The 19,974-nt window shown below is 39.0% G+C and overlaps 1 protein-coding gene across 6 annotated transcripts in view; it reads left to right on the forward strand.

The window, feature by feature from the left end:
* The first annotated feature begins 704 nt into the window (after window positions 1-704).
* Window positions 705-19,974, forward strand: part of TCF4 (transcription factor 4) — a 435,364-nt gene continuing 416,094 nt past the window's right edge. For 4 of the 6 annotated variants that reach the window (XM_038743884.1, XM_038743888.1, XM_038743887.1 and 1 more), the window contains exons 1-3: window positions 2,326-2,434; window positions 3,263-3,354; window positions 4,947-5,019. In XM_038743884.1, the coding sequence (XP_038599812.1) occupies window positions 3,283-3,354; window positions 4,947-5,019 (145 nt within the window). In that variant the 5' untranslated portion in view covers window positions 2,326-2,434; window positions 3,263-3,282. Of the gene's footprint in view, window positions 1,169-1,936; window positions 1,952-2,325; window positions 2,435-3,262; window positions 3,355-4,946; window positions 5,020-19,974 lie in introns of those variants that run through there. The other 2 variants (XM_038743885.1, XM_038743886.1) reach the window with 2 other exon arrangements.

The raw sequence follows: 19,974 nt of genomic DNA on the forward strand, positions 1-19,974 counted from the left end.
GGGGGAGGTCAAAGATCACCCGGACATGTGCTTGCCACTAAGCCATGCTGCCTCTCTTCTAAGAGGGGCAAGGGAGTAAGCGCTTAATAAATGCCATTATTATTATTATTATTATTAATCCTTGTTTTCCAGAAGAGGGGACTGAGGCCCAGAGGAGTTGAGTGGCTCCTCCCAGGTCTCCACAACCGACGGGGGAGGATCTCTGACACAATCCTTTCAGACTGTGAGCCCACCGTGGGGTAGGGACTGTCTCCATAGGTTGCCAACTTGGACTTCCCAAGCGCCTAGTGCAGTGCTCTGCACACAGTAGGCGCTCAATAAATACAATTGATTGATTGATTGATTGACATGTGCTTGCCACTAGGCCATGCTGCCCCTCTTCTAAGAGGGGCAAGGGAAGGCCTGGCGCCCAGGAGAAGCGAAGGGGGGGTGGGAGTTGATTTGGTCCCCAATAGGCCCTGTCCCTTGCCGTCCACACAAGAGGCGGGGCCTATGGTGAAGACGCCATTTTAGGCGACTATCTAGGTCCAGTATTTAGCGCTCTATGGTTCTGCTCCCTCCTCCCTCCTCCCTCTTCCCTCCTCCCTCCCCAGTCATTGTCTGTAAGAGCAGCGGCAGCAGCAGCGCTTTCTCTTTATAAAGCCCGCAGTGCCCGGATGTGAATGGATTACAATGTATCTTTCAGGGAAACCTATTATTATCAATGTGACTCCACGGGGGAGTCAGTGGTGATGAGGAGGATGAAAAATCTCTAAACTTGGAATAAGTTTAAGACTTTCTGAAAGCAGAAGAAAAAAACCAAACAAACAAACCAAAACACCAGCCTGAACGAGATTGGAGGACAAAATTTAGCCCTCCCGCTTTATGTTTTGGAAAGCCAGAATAAGGAGAAGGGGAGAAAAAGTTATCGGATTTTTTGGTCCCCCCCCCCGGGGAGGGAATTTTGTTGCAGTTGCTTATGGTGGAACATGCAGAGAATCAGAGCCAGGTGCATAATTTTGTAATCTGTGGAATATCCCTGGAGCAGAACTGAGTACCAGTTAAAAAGTACTTTTTGGGGGACACACATGTGAGCTAATAAGCACTCGCAGAAGATTTTTTTCCTCTCTTTTTTTTTTTTAAAAAGTGTTTCCTTGGAATATTGTGAGCATTTTTGTGACCATTTAAGGTAAAGTTACAATTTGCTGTCAGAGTGAACTGTTTTAATCTTTTCCTTCATTTCTTAAACGTTGATACCGTCTTGTAATTAAAACAAAAGAAACAACTCGTGCAGTAATTGCGATTGGGAGGGGGAAGTATGTGCGTGCCGTACAGTGTGTAGTGGCAAATTTAGGAAACTGCATATTTACTTGGACACGTTGTAACAGTGGTATATGTTACATATACTTTCTTGACGCTCCTGTGTAATGAAGCTAGATCATTTTGAAACTGCTTTATTCCGGAGAGTGACGCGATGTTAGTGGGTCTGTTTAAATAAATAGGGCCTGTGTCCGTAAATGTCGAATTAAAATATATCACCGAGGGGAAAGGGAACAAAACATTTCCAGAAACTGGAGTGTTAAAAAAAAAAAGGCAACACTATCATGCTTTATTGTGAAGTTTGTAGCAATGCTTTCTGAGACTTTTTTTTTAAGGACCTGCCATTTAGGGTTAGAGTAAACGATCAATAAAACGATAAACCTCCAAACTCAGTATGAAGTGGCTGATCTTGTGGAAGGAAATAATAATGCTTCTCGTGGCATAGTCTTTTTTTTTCCCTTGCATCACGTGCATTTGCAGCGTAGTATAAACTTGCTTTGGCGTGTGACTGTGTGTGTGTGTGTGTAGCTGGGTGCGAAAGAGGAGAAAAAATTAAAGTATTAATACATTTAAAAGTGCTTCCGTGGGAAGAAACCGGCGATGATTGAACCGCAGATGGTCCACTAGTTAACTCCAGGTCTCAGGAAAATAGGTACCCCCTGTGGATAATAATTTATGCCTGGGGGTGGGAGAAGGAGAGGGAGGAGGTGTTATGATTTTTTTTTTTTGCATTTAAAGAAATGCAACCCAACCGACTTAGAGAGAAAAAAAGCTCCCCTCCCCGGGCCCCTCGTGTCTCCCCTTCTCCCCTTTTTTGCTTTCTTTGCTGAACTTGCAATCCTGTCTGCCTTGGGCTCTTGTTTTCCCCCTCCCCCTAAGGGGAGAGAGTTGGAGAGTCAGAGATCTCTGCCTGAAGTCTCTACAGCTGGTGGTAGTAGTAGTAGTAGTGGAGGAGGAGGAGGACCAAAAGGAGGAGGAGGAGAAGGAAGAGGAGGGGGAAGAGGGGAGGAGGTGATGGTGGTGGTGGTGGTGGTGATGATGATGGTGTAGTGTGATTTTTGTGAATGCAGTGATTAGAAATGAAGCCGGTGTCCGAGCTGTTCTTGGAAGGAGAGCCCCATCTCCCTGGCGGGCGGTAGGTACCGGGCCTGGCTTGGGGCCTCTGGGGTTGTGGCTGATGGTGCAGCGCAGTGTGGGGGCCTTCCACGCGGCTGGCTTGCTTTTTCTTTTCTTTTCTTCCCTTGTTTCTTTTTTCTTTTTCCTTTCCCCGGGGCTCCGAGCTCATTTCTGCCCCCCAAAGAGGCATCTCCCTCCCCCCATCCTCCTCTTTACCCACCCCCATCCAAAGAAACTAGCTACTTTGCAAAGGACCTGCCTTCTTTCCTTTTCTTCCTTTTTTTCTTTAAAAACAAATCACCTCCCCCTCCCTAGATGACGGCTCTGGGCCATGAGCGAGATTTTCGCTCTCCAAAGTCGCATCCTTTCTTTTCTTGGGGCGACTTTGCAGGGAGAGAAGTGGGGGGAGGGGGTGTGTGTGTGTTGTGTGTGTGTGTGTGTAGTGTGTGGGTGGGTGTGTAGAGGGGGATGAAGGGGGTCTGTGTGTGCGGGGGGGAAAGTTGGGATGGAGTAGTTTCTCTTTTCGCTGAGATCCATTCATTTCTTGCTGTACCCTCCTGTTGCATAAATGATGCGCTGAGAGCAGCTTTTTCTTCTTTTTTTTTTTTGGATTTGGGTTTGGAGCGGATGTTCCCAGTTTTGACCGTCTCATTGGACATACAATATCGCTTATTTATTTTTTATTTTTTTGCTACTGCTACCCTCTCCATTTTTTTAACCTCCCCCCCATCCCAGCTCTCCTCTCCCCCCCCTTCATCCTCCCCCTCCCCAGTCTCCAAAAATCCGACTGTGTTTCCTCTAAGGATCGGGACTGGGTTTCTGATTGCGGTTATTTCCATGTTTCTAGGTTTGTGTGATTTTGCTAAAATGCATCACCAACAGCGAATGGCTGCCTTAGGGACGGACAAAGAGCTGAGTGATTTACTGGATTTCAGTGCGGTAAGAAAGAACGGTGGAAACTAACAACAGCTGTAAAAAAAAAAAAAAAAGAAAAAAACACTTCTAGCTAAAGACAAACTATAACCTAGAGTACGTGGGTAAATTCGAATCGGCTAAATCCATGGGAAATATGCACTTTTTTTTTAACAAGATACTTTAACTATGTTTCTTGGGTGTGATGAAAGATGCAGGTTTTTCATAGTCCCAATTATATGCCCTGGAGGTCGAAAGAAAGAAAACAATGCTCCTCTTTTCCACCCACAAAAGAATTACCCCCATCTCCCCAAAAGACCCCTTCCACCACCAAACCTAAAACATACCTGATCACCGAAGTACTTTTATGCTACTTTTCAGTCCACCCCAGACATTTTTTGGTTTTTGGTTTTTTTGTTTTTGGAAATTGGGAGTAAATCCATCCGTCTTCCCCCTTTAAGTTTTTCACTAATGTACTAACTGGACCTCCAAGCCTGGATCTGTCTCATCCGTAAGGTGGATCTGTGGATTTTTATTCGAAATTAACTTTTGAGTTCCCTTTTAAGTGTGCCCCACTCCTGAGACCCAGCCATGTGCACTTGTCGAGTTTTACCACCTTCCCCCATCCCTGTCCACCTCACTGCCCCCTCCCCTAACCAAATCCTTAGGACACCAACATTTATTCATTTTTATTGACTATGAGATTGGTGTAAGATGCATTTGCAAAACTGAAGGGGAAAAAAGGAAATCAAAATGAACAGAGAAAACCCAAACCACCTTGTAAAATAGGGCTACTTCTGGCTGTTCTGCTGCTGCTGCTGCTACTGCTGCTGCTCTTACTCAAGACCTTCTTTTGGAGAAATGGCTTTCGGAAGTTTGGCCAGGAAATGTAGCCTGAGGCAGCTTTGCAGCCCCCTCTTTGCTTGTTGCACTTTTTTTCCATTTGTTTCCTTGCTTTTTGCAGGCTCTGACTCAGGGAAGGTGCGTATTATCCACTAGACGCGTCGAAGAAGAGGGAAACCAATTAGGGTCGAAATAAATGCTGGAGAGAGAGAGAGAGGAGAGAGAGAGAGAGAGAGAGACAGAGAGAGTGTCTTGCTTCAAATTGCTCTCATGTTAGAAACGAAATGAGAATTTAGTGCAGGTGGCACACTGCATTATTTTTATTTGGGTTCCCATATGACAGACTAATCCTATACGGAGTGGAAATGGACATTGCCACCTTTATGGCCAAGGTTTTAAAAAATTAAATAAAGCAACTTTTCTGTTCCTTTGTAGAGAAAAATTCTAGTTTTGGGGGAGGAGACCGTTGTCTCCGGACCGGGATCTTGGTAAAATTACGGGGACTGTGGTTTTTAAAAACGTTAGTAATATTGTCTAGGAATCTATATGGAACCTGATTAAGAGGAAAGAAAGGGCCGGTGGGGGTGGGAGGTGAGGGAGGAGAATAAGAATCACGGTACCAGTTTTAGGTTGGAGTTGGACGGTGATGTTTCGTATTAAATAAACCCTTTATATAGCCTCTGAGTAATTTGGAAAGAATGCGAAGGAACTTTTGGCTACCTCTGAACATTAAAAATGTCCTTTTTCCAGCAGTAATGTTTCTTTGTTTCTTTTAGATGTTTTCACCTCCTGTGAGCAGTGGGAAAAATGGACCAACTTCTTTGGCAAGTGGACATTTTACTGGCTCAAGTATGTACATTTTTTGCTTAGTGTTTTAGTTAAAATGCTCTTAGCTGTTTATCCACTTCTAGTGCATTGGTGATTCTGTTAATTGCTTTGAAGCAGAATCTTTTAATTTTTTAGAGAATGGTATGAATTTTTTTAGTGCCCACCAGCTTGGTGGGTTTCCAAAAAATATTATCGTCGTTTGCAAAATTTCATTTTATTTTGCACTGGTATGGTCAAGAAAAGAAGGTAGAAATCCATCACTGGAACATAGTGTAGCTACTGATGAGAGAGAGAGTTCCTGATTAGGAGAATTGCAAGTTATATAAAAATTGGAGTTCAAGTTAGGGGTCTGATATTTTAATAAAAAAAGGCATTTTCTGACATTGCTCTTTGTCCACTGCCGTTAAAAAAAATAATAGTAATCCCTATATAGGAATGAGGACTTAATTCTGAAGATGAATGCTACCTGGTGAGAGACAAACTGTACTGTCTCGTGTACTCTGTGAAGGGTGAATTTTTATTTGAAAAATGAGTGTTCTTTTTAAAGCTTTTTCCTTTTTTCTAGCAGTTCTGCAGTGCTTTTCCTTCTGCCTGTAGTGGTAAATCATGAACCACTTCTAAACTTCATAAATAAAGATTCCTTGTTTGTGCAAAAAAGTCCAGAGAATTCACAAAGGAATCTTGTGTACAATGATTATGTGGCATCTAAAGAGGAATTTGAAATGTGGGATATTTGAATGTTTGGGTGTACCTCGTATTAGGCATGAAAACGCGAAAGTCAATTGAAATTTCTTTACTTCCAATGAGTTTAATTTTCAAAGACATTTTACATTGTTGCATGCTGTCCTTAGGTGAAGACACAAGTCATGTCTCCTACTGTTAAATAGCTACAATGTTTTAAGAGCACCAGCAATTGTTCATGACAGTACACTGTACGCAGTGCCATATACAGAACACTGTTCTACATTTGAATAATAATGCCTTCATCTTTTAGCTCTGAGATATCAATTAATGGAAATACCTGCTAATCATTGAATACGATCTCACCGATTTTATTTCCACTTAGGGTTTGAGCAGGACCTGCTTCCTCCCTTTTGTAAAAACCCTTCTTAAGGAAAATAAAAAACCATGTATTTTTTCTAATTAGTTGTTTGCCTTAAAATACAACTTTTTCTGTTGACAAAATGGATTTTGTAAAAATAGCATTCATTATGAATGTGTAATATGAGATGAAATCTAAATTTCCAAACTCAAATTTTGAACAATTTTCTTGATGATGTATAATTTTTAAGCTTAAAAACTAATGGTCAGCTACATAGAGAATGAATGTTCTATTTTGACATTATTTTGAAGTATTTTTGAACAGCCTTTCAGTGTCTTTTAAATCACATTTTAAAATGTCATTTATCATGTCACCTTGACCTGTGAGTTTTAGAAATAGAACTATTTTTTTTTCTTCTAGGCAACTTCATGTTTCAGGCTTATATAGTAATTTTATGTCCCATAGTAATTTTCTAGGTGGCTATACTCATAATCAGTTGTCTTCAATTTATTCTTGAAGTAGTTTATCATAAATGTCCTGGGATGAACTATTTTGAAATTAATTCCTGCACCATTGCTGGTATTGTTCAATATCTTTAAAAGTGATACCCCTCCTTAAACAGACAGATATTGTAGTGAATTAATAGATGAACTAGTAACATGAAATTTCGATACAATTGCAAGTATAAGTGGGTTTCCAGGGACTCACACTTTATTAACTTGGAAGCAAGATGAAGATTGTAGGCTTTGATTAAATGCGAGGAAATGACACTCAGTGGTATTGGGCATAGGCAAAATCAATAGGAGAATGAACTGAAGGTTTTGAACCATATGTTTAATAACTTATCTAGACAGTTTTGGGGGAAATAATTATTGTATTGAGGACTTCGTGTTTTCCATATGGATAATATCACATTTCTGTGTGAATATACAATAATTTCTAAAATAACTTTCAGAAACCTTCATGTATATTGCCTTTGTTTTGAATACTGTAAATGTTGTTTTGTGATTCGAAAACAAACTTAACTGAGAAAAATGTAGTGGTAATATTTTGTCACTGCTGTGTTGTACATGTCTTATATTATTATGTAGTCCATAATACTATGGGGTTTTAGTGAAGAGAGCTCATACCTACCTCTGCAAACTACAAGAAAGATATACTTGAGTGTAATAAAAGTTATATTGGAAGAAAATTATTTCCAATTCCAGGCACAAAATGATAAAGGACTTTCTCTCACCAGTTCACTTAAAATACAGATAAACTTAGAGCCCATCCCTTTGTTAACGGGGACACTGTCTTCTTTGATCAGGTATATTATTTCATTTTCAGAAGGCCCTTTGACATGGCTTTTTTTAAAGATATTTCAAAATATTCCGTGTGTGTGTGTGTGTGTGTGTGTGTGTGTGTGAGCCCACTGTTGGGTAGGGACCGTCTCTATGTGTTGCCAACTTGTACTTCCCAAGCGCTTAGTACAGTGCTCTGCACACAGAAGCGCTCAATAAATATGATTGAGTGAATGTTTGTGTGTGTGTGTGTGTGTGTGTGTTGGCTTGAAACTTAAAAGGAATGTCCTTTGCTTGGGGAACCTAACTGTAGTTTTCAAAATACTGGGACTTTTTCATGCCTCAAATCACCTAATAGCTTTTTGGTCTTTGAACACTTGATGCCCTATTGTGATTTGCAGTGTGTGAATGAAAACGTAGTGCCATATTTCCTTTAATCTTTAAATTCACAAACATGGCTGCTGTTTCCACCTTAAGAAGTGGTGAGGCTGCAAGGGAGGAAGGAATGTAACCTGAGCTACAGCCCTGACATTCCCATGGAGCATTTTTCACATGAAAGGCTTTTGTCAACCCAGTAAAGGACCAGCAGTTTTTGTTTGATGTTTGCAGGTGTTCAGCAGAGAGCACTAAAACAATTCAGCCATGTTGGTTCTGAGGCTCTAAGACCTTAACAGGAGGAACTGGTGTGCATTGGAGTCATTTTTGAGAAAACTTCTTAAACTCCTTTCAACCTGTTCGTTGACATTAGTACCTGCTCAGCCGTTCCTCAGACTAGCTCAAATGGGTACCATGTATCCATTTGAATGAAACTTTGCTTACATATATGAAAAGATGCCTCAGTAAAATTCATCCATATATAAGTTCTGAATAGATAAGAGGACTTGAGTTGTGATCCTTTGCTTCAACCAAGCAATTGGTTAGTTCACCTCATATTGTGAAAGCAAAGGAAAGACAATCAGCTTTGGTAATCAGTTCTTAGAGTGGGATAGAATAGACTGCTGAAATTGTTGATACTAAAGAACTTGCTAGATTAGTCACTTGGTCACATCTGGTACAGTTCAGCTCTCCAGCTATTTTATGATGGTTTACCGAATCCGTCTCCTCCTTTTTCCTACCCCAATTTTTTTCAAAAGTTGGGAGTGCTCTTCTTCCCTGAAACCACTTAATTTTATCAAAGTTTTTAAGCATCTGGTAAATATTGTCCACCGTGTGAGTACTTGAATAATGCAGAACAGCAGAAAAACAAATTACAACCTTTGGATAGATTTTTCTGTCATTTTTGTAGAAGGGAAGATCTTTCCAAGTACAAGTATCACTGCAAATAACCATCAGTTTGAAGAATGTAAAAGGGTTATTCCCAGTGTACTGCTCATTACTAATTGGATTGAAAATTATTCAAAACTATGTAAGGAAACGTTATTAAAATCAGCTTTTTATCACCAACACATTATTTTAATAGGGTAGTTGGATTAATTGTGAAAGCTTTACCTTTCAAATTATTTTTCCGTCAGCTGAATAAAAAGGCCATTTGCACATTTTAAGACAACTTATATTAAAATACCAAATACAAATTCTGAGATAGTTGTGGAATCATTATTCGATTTTATTCAGAACTTGATCAGTGATTGCAGTTCCCATTCATATTATTGGAAGCTTGCTTGTGGAGTAGACATGTTTCATACAGGAATTTGTACTTCATGTTGAGAAGAACCACTGCTTTTACAAACACAGCATTGCTGTTTCAGGGCAAGTTTCTAGGAAACTAATAATAGTTGAGAAACAGAAACTTTCTATCTTTTCTGTCGTCCTTCTCAATTACCTACTCCCTAGTCATCTTCCTCCTCGTTTTCTCTCTCCCCACTCTATACCCATAAAGACCTTTTCCATTCAGCAGTCTGCCCTTGTTGGAATACTTTATTTTACTTGATTATGTCATGTTTATTATCTCACATGTACATCTCATTGCTTTGATATATTGTTGTCCCAAAATTATCTTATCCGTTCATATTACAGCGTTAGGAATCACTTACTACCTACTTGGGCAGTTCCAGAATGTACTTGGTAGTTCTTTATTACTCCCCAAATACTTAAGGATGTTGCTATATAAATATATACTACTTTATGCTTATATTGCTAGTGTTATACAAATCCTCAAAAATAGAATAAAGCATACTTTTGAGCAAGTATATGATTATATACTGCGGTGTTTAATTTGGTCCAGAGTGCATCAGTACAAAACTTTCATTTAAAACTGTATAAATGCTATTGCTTTTCCACTTTGACTTCCTTTGTATCACTTTGTATTATATTTCAATTTTAAAAATACATGTAATGTGAGCAACCATTTATTGTTGGAGACTGTAGTTTTAAAAATCAATAAAGATAATACCGATATGCAGAATACAATTTCATTGCCAAGAAATGATGATGTATACAGTTGAAACAAGTAATTGAGGCTCTGGGTTGCAAAAGAATTATGGACATATAGGATAAGAATATCTGGAGTAAACTTTTGGCGGCAGTTATAAACTAAAATACTTCTGAAATTTGCTAGGGGAGTGCTTATAATTTTTGTTTTAATCTTGGGAATTATCTGGTAATCTGAAAACATTCAATTTTAGAGTTTTAGAGTATTGCTATATGTAGAGACCTGAAGGACTCAAATTTATGCCAAATTCAGTACTACGATAATCTAGTAAATACAGTTCTTCAAAAACAGCAATCATAGGGACCCAAGAATTGTTGAGTCTCAAATGCTGAACGTTTTTGGCAACATCAACAAATTATACTTCCCCTGTGGTTGTAATCTGTAAATCATTTAACTCTCAGGTGAGTGGCTAAGTCACGTAAGCATAGGTACTAGAGCTATGTAAAGAAAGTTGATGCTGTTAATTGCTTGAATCTCTTTAATGTTTAGAGTCCTAGAGCAATGAAGCTTGCCATGCAAACAGGTAAATTTTGAGCTTAAAATTATTCCTTTTTTTTTCATCTGCTATGATGAACAAAGCGATTTTGTAAACTTTACACATAAAACATTTACTCCTAAATGTAAATTACGTTTTATATTGGGAAGTCTGTGATGTGGGCCTAGAATCTAACTAAAGTCCTGGAGGCCCCAGGCCTGTAATTTCCAGGGCTTAATATTATGATGCTGTTTAGATCTGTTCCCATAAACCAAGGATAACAAATCCTCAGTTGCCTAATAAGGCACAGCATGTGTCTTTGTATGGTGCTCCAGTTTACAAGTCTTGAACCAAGATGTTCCCGACCAAACCTGTCTGTATGGTGGATATGTTAGGTTTATAGCAGGCACAAAGGGAAAGTCAAATCTGTCATAAAAGTTGCAGAATTTACTTGATTACAAAACATACCTGATCATTGTCTTAACCATTCTTTCGAGGTGAGTGTGAATCTGCTATTGTAAACGAGGATGTTCCCCTATATTTTGCATGGCTACTTTTTAGCCTCATCTTTATTATTATTATCATTACAAAAATTATTAAAATTGGCTACCAGAAGTTCTTTTTTCAAACTGTATATATGAAATGTAATATATGTCCTAAGCCCAAAAAGCACATATAGGACAAGTATTGAGAATGTTATGCTTACTTCAGTTCCAAAACCTCAATTGATCACTGTGTCAAACAGGTGTGTTTAAAAATCAGTTTATGTTGGTGGATTTAAGGGTTCAAAAGGTATTTCATTTAAAGGTTTAGTAATACCATTGTTCTAATGAATGCTATTGTATTTTTATGCAACAGTTCACATTTAATGAATAACTTTCTAGGCTGCCATTGGTGGTAATTACTATATACAGTTTATTAATTGAAATCTATTGTTGGTTGTCCCTTATATTGATCTGTTTTGCAAACAGCATCTCACACATGCTGCTGTATTTGTTCAGCACATTTTAAGAAATGTGTTTTACTTATTTATGCCAGCACTTTCCTTAAAAATATAGCTAAAATGCCTTATTTGTTTAGGCATCACTTAGGTTAAATTGTACATGGCATTTCATTTTTAGTTTATGTATTTACTACATTTTCTGTCTCTAACGTTATTTCAGACTTACGCAAGATGTAGAACTAAGTTGGTGAAGGTCATTGGAAAGTAAATAAGTAAGTTTTTGGATAGACAGGAACCATTCCTTTGGTACGAACTTTGATGTTATTGGAAAAAAACTACAGCACTTATATGATCTTCTCATTCTGAGATGATGATAAAAATTGGGCTTGCAGTATTGATATATAACGTAACTGCCCCTGTATGCACATGTTTAGTTCAGATAACATATTTGGCAAATAACTGTTAATCTGTGCTGTGTTATCAAAAATAACAAGGCAAGACCTATGATTGTATATAAAGGCTGTAATTTAATCTTAAGAGTTTTGGTGCTGTTCATAAACCATTCAACTATTTTGTATCTGATGATGTCAACAAAAGCGTGATTGAATTATGACCCTGAAGTATAGGAGCACCTGTTAGTGCCACTTGACTTAAAGATCTTTCAGCATTTCCATTACAGTCCTCTTTTTAGCCATTTTTAAGCTGGCTCTGAACATTTGAGCTTTGCTAATGCCTGACAAATACATTTTCAATCTAGAAGAAATGGCTCAAACGCTAGTGGATTCCTGTTCAATCCAATGACTTGGGTATTAGTACTTGTTACTGTGACGTTTCACCTCATATGAAAGTTAAATACCTAGCCATGCTCTTGCATGTTTCCTGATTTGTACACCTAGGGAAAGGCATTAGAGCACTTCTGTACATATCTGTAATTTATTTATATTAACATCTGTCTCTCCCTCTAGACTCATTGTGGGTAAGGGAATGTGTAATATTGTGTACTCTCCCAAGTGCTTAGTACCTTGCTCTGCACACAGTAAGTGCTCAATAAATATGATTGAAGGACTGACTGACATTACAGGACTTGTAGTAACTAATCATTTTACTGAGAGCTGGTTAGATGCTAATTTGGACCTATTCCATATCTGCAAATTGGATGTTTTCTGGAAAATTCACTATGGTGGAAAAAAAGCCAACTTTCACCTGATATATTATGATTTTTCTGATTCCTGTAACTTAAAGATAGGACTTGAAAATTACGCCAGAACACTGGCCCTGGGGAGTGACAAGAGTCAGGTTCTAGTCGACCTGCTCTGTCATCCAAGGCAAGTCACTTAACCTCTCCCTGTCTCTCTGTCTCTGTCTGTCTGTCTCTGTCTCTGTCTCTCTCTCTCTCTCTCTCTCTCTCTCTCTCTCTTAAATTATGAGCCCTGAGTTGAACAGAAACTTGGTCCAGTATGCTTATCTTATATTGATTCCCAGCACTTAACATAGTGTTTGAGTGACTAGTAATTACTAATAAATATCATTATTATTCTTAACATCTTGCACATTGTACATAGAGTAAGTGATAATTTATGCTACGTGACCTTAAAGTGATTTTCATTTGTTTTTTTACCTGTAGTAAAAATTTGGAAAGGTTGGGCATTATTCATGTTGGTTAAATTTCTAGTTACAGGGTGCCCAGTGATACCCATTGTTAAGCAACATGAACTTTTTTGGCGAAGCTAATGACCATTGTTGACTGCCAAGTATAAAGTTTAGCAGTGACTTCATAATATTTGGGTTGCTTTGCTTGAAGGAGGGGCCATTTTAACGTTTAGTAACATATGTAGTGAAATTTGAAATTGATATCATTAGCTAGAAAACAAATCGTGACTTTTCAAAATGAATTCATTTGATAGTAAAACGTAGCTTTCACAGCCAACGTCATTCATTTCAATGACAGCACTTGCATTTGCATGAGAATAAAATACTTCCATTTTTATTAGAATTGTGAATTACAAATGAACATTAAAAATCATAGGCAATTGAGCCACAACTTTTTCGAGGAAAGTGTTTTAAATAATTGTGGAATGTGTTCAGCAGGTATAATGGGCCAAGCACTGTCTTGGGATAGATAAAGTATATGCAGCTGGACACAGTCCCCCTTGTATCTGTGACTCACAGTCTAAGGGGCAGGAAGATACTTAATGGTAAATTTGCACTCAAGATAATAATAATGATGGTATTTGTTAAGCGCTTACTATGTACCAAACACTGTTCTATGTGCTGGGGTAGATACAAGGTTCTAGGTTGTCCCACATAGGGTTCCCATCTTAATCCCCATTTTACAGATGCGGTAACTGAAGCACATTCATTCAATCGTATTTATTGAGCGCTTACTGTGTGCAGAGCACTGTACTAAGCACTTGGGAAGTACAAATTGGCAACATATAGAGATGGTCCCTACCCAACAACGGGCTCACAGTCTAGAAGGGGGAGACAGACAACAAAACAAAATATGTGAACAGGTGTCAAGACATCAGAATAAATAGAAGTAAAGCTAGATGCACATCATTAACAAAATAAAATAAATAGAATAGTAAATATGTACAAGTAAAATTAATCTGTAATAAATCTGTACAAACATATATATAGGTGCTGTGGGGAGGGGAAGGAGGTAGGGCAGGGGGGATGGGGGGGAGAGGAAGGAGGGGGCTCAGTCTGGGAAGGCCTCCTGGAGGAGGTGAGCTCTCAGTAGGGCTTTGAAGGGAGGAAGAGAGCTAGCTTGGCGGATGTGTGGAGGGAGGGCATTCCAGGCCAGGGGTAGGATGTGGGGAGGGGGTCGAGAGTGGGGCAGGCGAGAACGAGGCCCAGTGAGGAGGTTGGTGGCAGAGGAGTGGAGGGTGCGGGCTGGGCTGTAGAAGGAAAGAAGGGAGGTGAGGTAGGAGGGGGCGAGGAGATGGACAGCCTTGAAACCGAGGGTGAGGAGTTTTTGCCTGATGCATAGGTTGACTGGTAGCCACTGGAGATTTTTGAGGAGGGGAGTAACATGCCCAGAGTGTTTCTGCACAAAGATGATCCAGGCAGCAGCATGAAGCATAGACTGAAGTGGGGAGAGACAGGAGGATGGGAGATCAGAGAGGAGGCTGATGCAGTAATCCAGTCGGGTTAGGATGAGAGGTTGAACCAGCAGGGTATCGGTTTGGATGGAGAGGAAAGTGCGGATCTTGGCGATGTTGTGGAGGTGAGACCGGCAGGTTTTGGTGACGGATTGGATGTGAGGGGTGAACGAGAGAGCAGAGTCAAGGATGACACCAAGGTTGCGGGCTTGTGAGACGGGAAGGATGGTAGTGCCGTCAACAGTGATGGGAAAGTCAGGGAGAGGGCAGGGTTTGGGAGGGAAGATAAGGAGTTCAGTCTTGGACGTATTGAGTTTTAGATGGTGGGCAGACATCCAGAAGGAGATGTCGTGAAGGCAGGAGGAGACACGAGCATGAAGGGAGGGAGTGAGAAGTTAAGTGACTTGCCCAAAGTCACACAGATGACAAGTGGAGGAGGTGGGATTAGAACCCATGACCTCCGACTTCCAAGCTCCTGCTCTTTCCACTAAGCCAAGCTGCTTCCCCGAAATAGTGCTTAAATTAATTGTGTAAGCTCCCATACAATTCTAACGCAAATGTACTGATTCCATTATTGAGTATGTTTTAAGTAAAAAAATACTTCATTTTAAAGTCATTTAGACATTTTTATTTATATTTTTAGCGTTTGGTTTGCTACTTTTGATGAAATCAATTACATTCTTCCCATTTGGTATCAAGTTTTATGCAACATAAAGTTCTCTGGATGTATGACTGTTTTAGCTGTGTATTCAATCAAACAGGATTGAAATTGTGGTCTAGAATCCACTTGGGTTTTAGTTATGTGTATTTCGTAAATCAGCCCTGTTGCACTCTCCCGAGCCCTTAGTACAGCTCCCTACATATGCAGTAACCTCTCAATAAATACCATTGATTGGGTCTTTGACCTATTATGGAAGTACCAATATTCACTTTGCTTTGTGATAGATGATAAGGTCATTGACATTAAGATGTCAGTCAGCGTTGTATATTCTCTAGAGGAAATGGTATATGTTGGGTTTCCTTACTAAAACAAGCAGCTGACTGTAGTGTGCATCTCAGAAAATGTGGATCTATGTTGAGTCCTTCCCATTTTATATTTTTGGTGGGCTGGTGACCCTTCTTTCCAACCAAGCTATCCATAAGTTGTATAGTGGGAGCCCCAACCCTAGTTATACAGTGAGGTCTGTTCCCAGTGATGGTATTGAGCCAAGGAGATCTCTCTTCTTTTTCTAGTTCTGCTTTTCATTGGCTGTTTCATTATGGGTAAATCAGCATACCTCAGCTTTTATATAATAATGCAACGTAAAGCCCACCCTGCCTACTTCAAGAAGGACTCAAGAGCTCCTTGGAAAGCAGATGTTATGTAAATTTATAGCATTTTTTTTATTAACATTGCTAATGGTATTATTGTGATGATGCTTATTATCACTGTTCTGTATTGCAGTATAAAAACAGAATCCTGAACTTCATTGAGATCATTTGATAGTACACACTGATATAGAAAATGATAGTACCCAAAGATATAATGGGAGCCTTAACAAAGAGTAATAAAAGCATATCTTTAAGAAAATATGGCAGCATGCCCAGCTAAAAGCCAAACACAATCCAACAGCCTTCTACACTGTCTGAGGAAATATACAAATATTTCTAACCAAGCATTAGAGAGTAAAAAGGTAAAGTTTTAATTTGTCCCTGTCTACACAAAACTCTTTATTTGACAAATAGTTTATTCTACAATTTTTTCTTCCTCTTTTAAATAATGGGGCATAATGATTTTGAAAACCACTGATTTCAGTCCAGGTGATATCACTGGCTTAGAAAGTAAAACTGTAATGTAGACCAAATTTTAAAATGACCATCTAGTTAGTACATCAGCTTTTGAATGACAGTAAAAGTTGAATATCTTTTGTACATTATAATTTCTTAGCTCCTCCTTACAACTCTTCGAAGAAAGGGCTCCAATTAGTAGTAATCACTACTTACTAATGGTTTATGGTGTGGTGAGCACTGTACTAAACATTTGGGAAAGTACAATTGAGTAGAAACATTTTCTTTGCCCTTAGGCAGTTCACAATCGATCTGTCTCCAGATGGAGATTTTTATCAGTTCCTATGTTTCCGACTTAGGCTGTGAGCCCCACATGGGACCTGATTATCTTGTGTAACCCCCACCTCACTTTGTACAGTATTTGATATGCAGTATGTACTTAAGAAATATCACAATTAAGTAAAGATGTTCATTTTTGAATTTCGGTCATTTCTAGGAAAACATTTTAAGAGTGTATCTCATAACTAAATCCTATAAATGAGGGAAAAACAGAACAGAATATCATACTGAAAGACAAAACTGTGTACAATTGTGTACAGGATACTGAATTTCTTCAATCTTGAAGGTTCTTTGTCATTCTTAATTGTAGAATAGATGATTTCCTAACAGTTTCAAGTTTTCAGGGTTACCTTTCAGTATTTCTAGATTTATTTCCTTGAGCTGTGGGATACCGTTCTTCTTATCTTGGGGTACATTACCTTCCATCCTCAAGGACTGTTTGCAGTGTTATCCCTATTGATTTCAGTTGTGTGATCTAGGCGGTTCTGTTCTTAATAGCTTTTTCCTAATAAGTAAACACTGTGGAAGTGTTAGGGAGAGAGTCGATGCTTACCATGGCATTGCTTTTACTGAAATGGGAATATGACTCAGTGGGTAACTACGGAACACAGAGTTAGAAATTCTAACCTGTGTTCCAACCTCAAATATGCCACTGATTTGCTGTACTGCTTAGTGTAATCCTGTCTGTCCTCCATATCTTCTAGTGTGAGTGAGGCTTAATAGCACTTGTCTACGTCATGTAAGGATATGGAGTTTATGAATCAAGATTGATGTGGCTTCTATTTTAAAATAATTTGTCCAGAATGATCTGTGCCTGTGATATAAGCTTTGAGGCCAAATTCAACTCTGTTGCTTTTGCTGAACTTCCAGTATCTTAGCATCAAGTTATACCTGCATATCAAAACCAAGATTTTAAACAGAAGTGTCAGGCAAAAGGTTTTAGCTTTTTCTGTGGGTACAGAGGAAAAGTGGGAATACGAGGACCCTATTTTATTTCAAGATCGACTACAATTGGATCCTATGTAGGATTCAGTCACCTCTTGAATTTGTATACTTTTTCCTATCCTCAGCATTTGGGTATAAATGCACTGTGCTAAGTGCTTGGGAAGTACAAGTCGTCAAAGTGGAAAGAACCTGGGCTTGGGAGTCAGATGTCAAATCCAGACTCCGCCCCTTGTCAGCTGTGTGACCTTGGGCAAGCCACTTAACTTCTCTGTGCTTCAGTTCCCTCATCTGTAAAATGGGGATTAAGACTGAGCCCCATGTGGGACAACCTGATCACCTTGTATCACCCCAGCACTTAGAACAGTGCTTTGCACATAGTAAGTACTTAACAAACACCATTAAAAAATTGGTAAGGACATTAGACGGAAATGTATGGAATTCCTGTGACATCACTTCTCCATTCTCCATCACTTATTCCCAGCTTGTCTTCATTTCCTCCTTTCCCATTCCCTTCTGCATCACCCTTATTGCTCCCTTTATTCACCCTTCATTCAGCTCCACAGAACTTATGTACATATTGATAATTTATTTATATTACTGTCTGTCTTCCCCTCTAGACTGAGAGCTTTTTGTGGGCAGGGACTATATTTGCCAACTCTGTTGTACGCTCCCAAACACTTACTACAGTGCTCTGTACACAGTAAGCACTCAGTAAATATGATTGATTGATTAATTGATTCACTTCTGATCTCTGATACAGTCAGTTTGGAGTATCCAATGCCATGGAATATTGGGAGAAAATTGAAGTCCTGCTGGACTTTTAAAAGGCCTGTGGTGGTGACAGTTACTTTCTCTGTAAAGGTCACACTAAGCCATTTGGTTAGGACAAGATGTTGAAAGGTCTAACTTCTAAGTGATTGAAATTTGAAGACACTAAAAATCTTCTCATACGTAACCATGGAGTTGTCATGGTCAAATTATTATTTAACTACAGATTGTAAGTGACCTTAGGGCAGAACACTCATGCTCAGTGCCTAGTACTTAGGAACTCAATAATTGCTGGTATTTGACAGAAAACATAGATCTCCAGATGTGCTTGGACAGGGGAGTTATTTTTTAATCCATTCTCCAAATAGTACTCCTGATAAGGATTTTCCTTGATTGTTATTATAAGCACTTGTATTTGTTACAAAATACATTTTATTTATTCACCTTAGTGGAAATGTTTTCTTATTCTGTATTTGAAGAAAAAATGTAAGCGTGATGTTAATTTTTATGCCTCTTTACTCAGGCATTTCATTTTGAGTTAGCCTTCAAGAACAGGAGTCAGAGGTCATGGGTTCTAATCCCAGCCCCTCCACTTGTCAGCTGTGTGACTTTGGGCAAGTCACTTAACTTCTCTGTTCCTCAATTCCCTCATTTGGAAAATGGGGATTAAGATTGTGAGCCCCGTGTAGGACAACCTGATTACCTTGTATCCCCCCAGCCCTAAGAACAGTGCTTGGCACATAGTAAGCATTAAACAAATGCCATTATTATTATTATTTGAAAATGTTCATGTACTAATAAAAATTGTTTGAAAAAAACCCCTTATACCAGAGTCACTGAAAACATGTGTTTGTCCAGTGCATCATTTGCAATTGTCCACAGAGTTAAGCTTTTAAGTACTGAATTTCTTCAATTCAACCACAATCAAAAACATTTATCAAGATTTGTGTGCTCAAGTACAGACTCACATTACTTTGCTGTATGGTCCTGATTCAAAATTATGTATTGCTTGCTTCATGGTGACCACCAGCATACATACTGTTAATCAAAATTAAGCTCAAAAAATCCTTAGGAAAACAAAATATACCCGCACCTATATTTTTAAACACTTTCATCTGCTTTCCGAGTGGCTCTAATCCTTTGCTAGTGGCAGTACTTCCAGCAGAGAAGTCCTAGGACCAGTATTATGTCCAGAGAGATATGACCCAGTCTCTCAAGATTTTTTTTTTTGTTTAATGATGTTATTTGTTAAGCCCTGTACTTAGTTGACAAGCTAATCAGGTTGGAAATAGTCCATGTCCCACATGGGGTTCACGGTCTTAATCCCCATTTTGCTGATGAAGTAACTGAAGCACAGGGAAGTAAAATCATTGCCCAAGGTCACACAGCAGACAAGTGGTGAAGCTAGGGTTAGAAAACAATATTTGAAGGGGTATCCATCCAAGCAAGGTGGACTTGAAAACACTTAGAATGAGGTTTTACAAAATACTAAATAAGTTGATTTGGTATCAGCTGATTGAGACCTATAGAATGAAGCATTAGAGAAGTAATAATAATAATAATGATAGTATTTGTTAAGTGCTTACTATGTGCCAAGCACTAGTAGCATGGCTTAGTGGATAGAGCATGGGCCTGGGTTCTAATCCTGGCTCTGCCACATATCTGCAGTGTGACCTTGGGCAACTCACTTCACTTCTCTGGGCCTCAGTTACCACATCTATAAGATGGGGATTAAGACTGTGAGCCCCATATGGGGTTGGGACTGTGTCTATCCCAGGGCTTGGCACATAGTAGGTGTTTAACAAGCACAATAATAGTAATAATAATTCAGAAAATTATTATTATTAAGCATTTGATTCACACGAGTGACTGCTTCTCAGAA

This window comes from Tachyglossus aculeatus, chromosome 3, assembly GCF_015852505.1.
Source record: "Tachyglossus aculeatus isolate mTacAcu1 chromosome 3, mTacAcu1.pri, whole genome shotgun sequence".
In the NCBI taxonomy this organism is placed as follows: domain Eukaryota; kingdom Metazoa; phylum Chordata; class Mammalia; order Monotremata; family Tachyglossidae; genus Tachyglossus; species Tachyglossus aculeatus.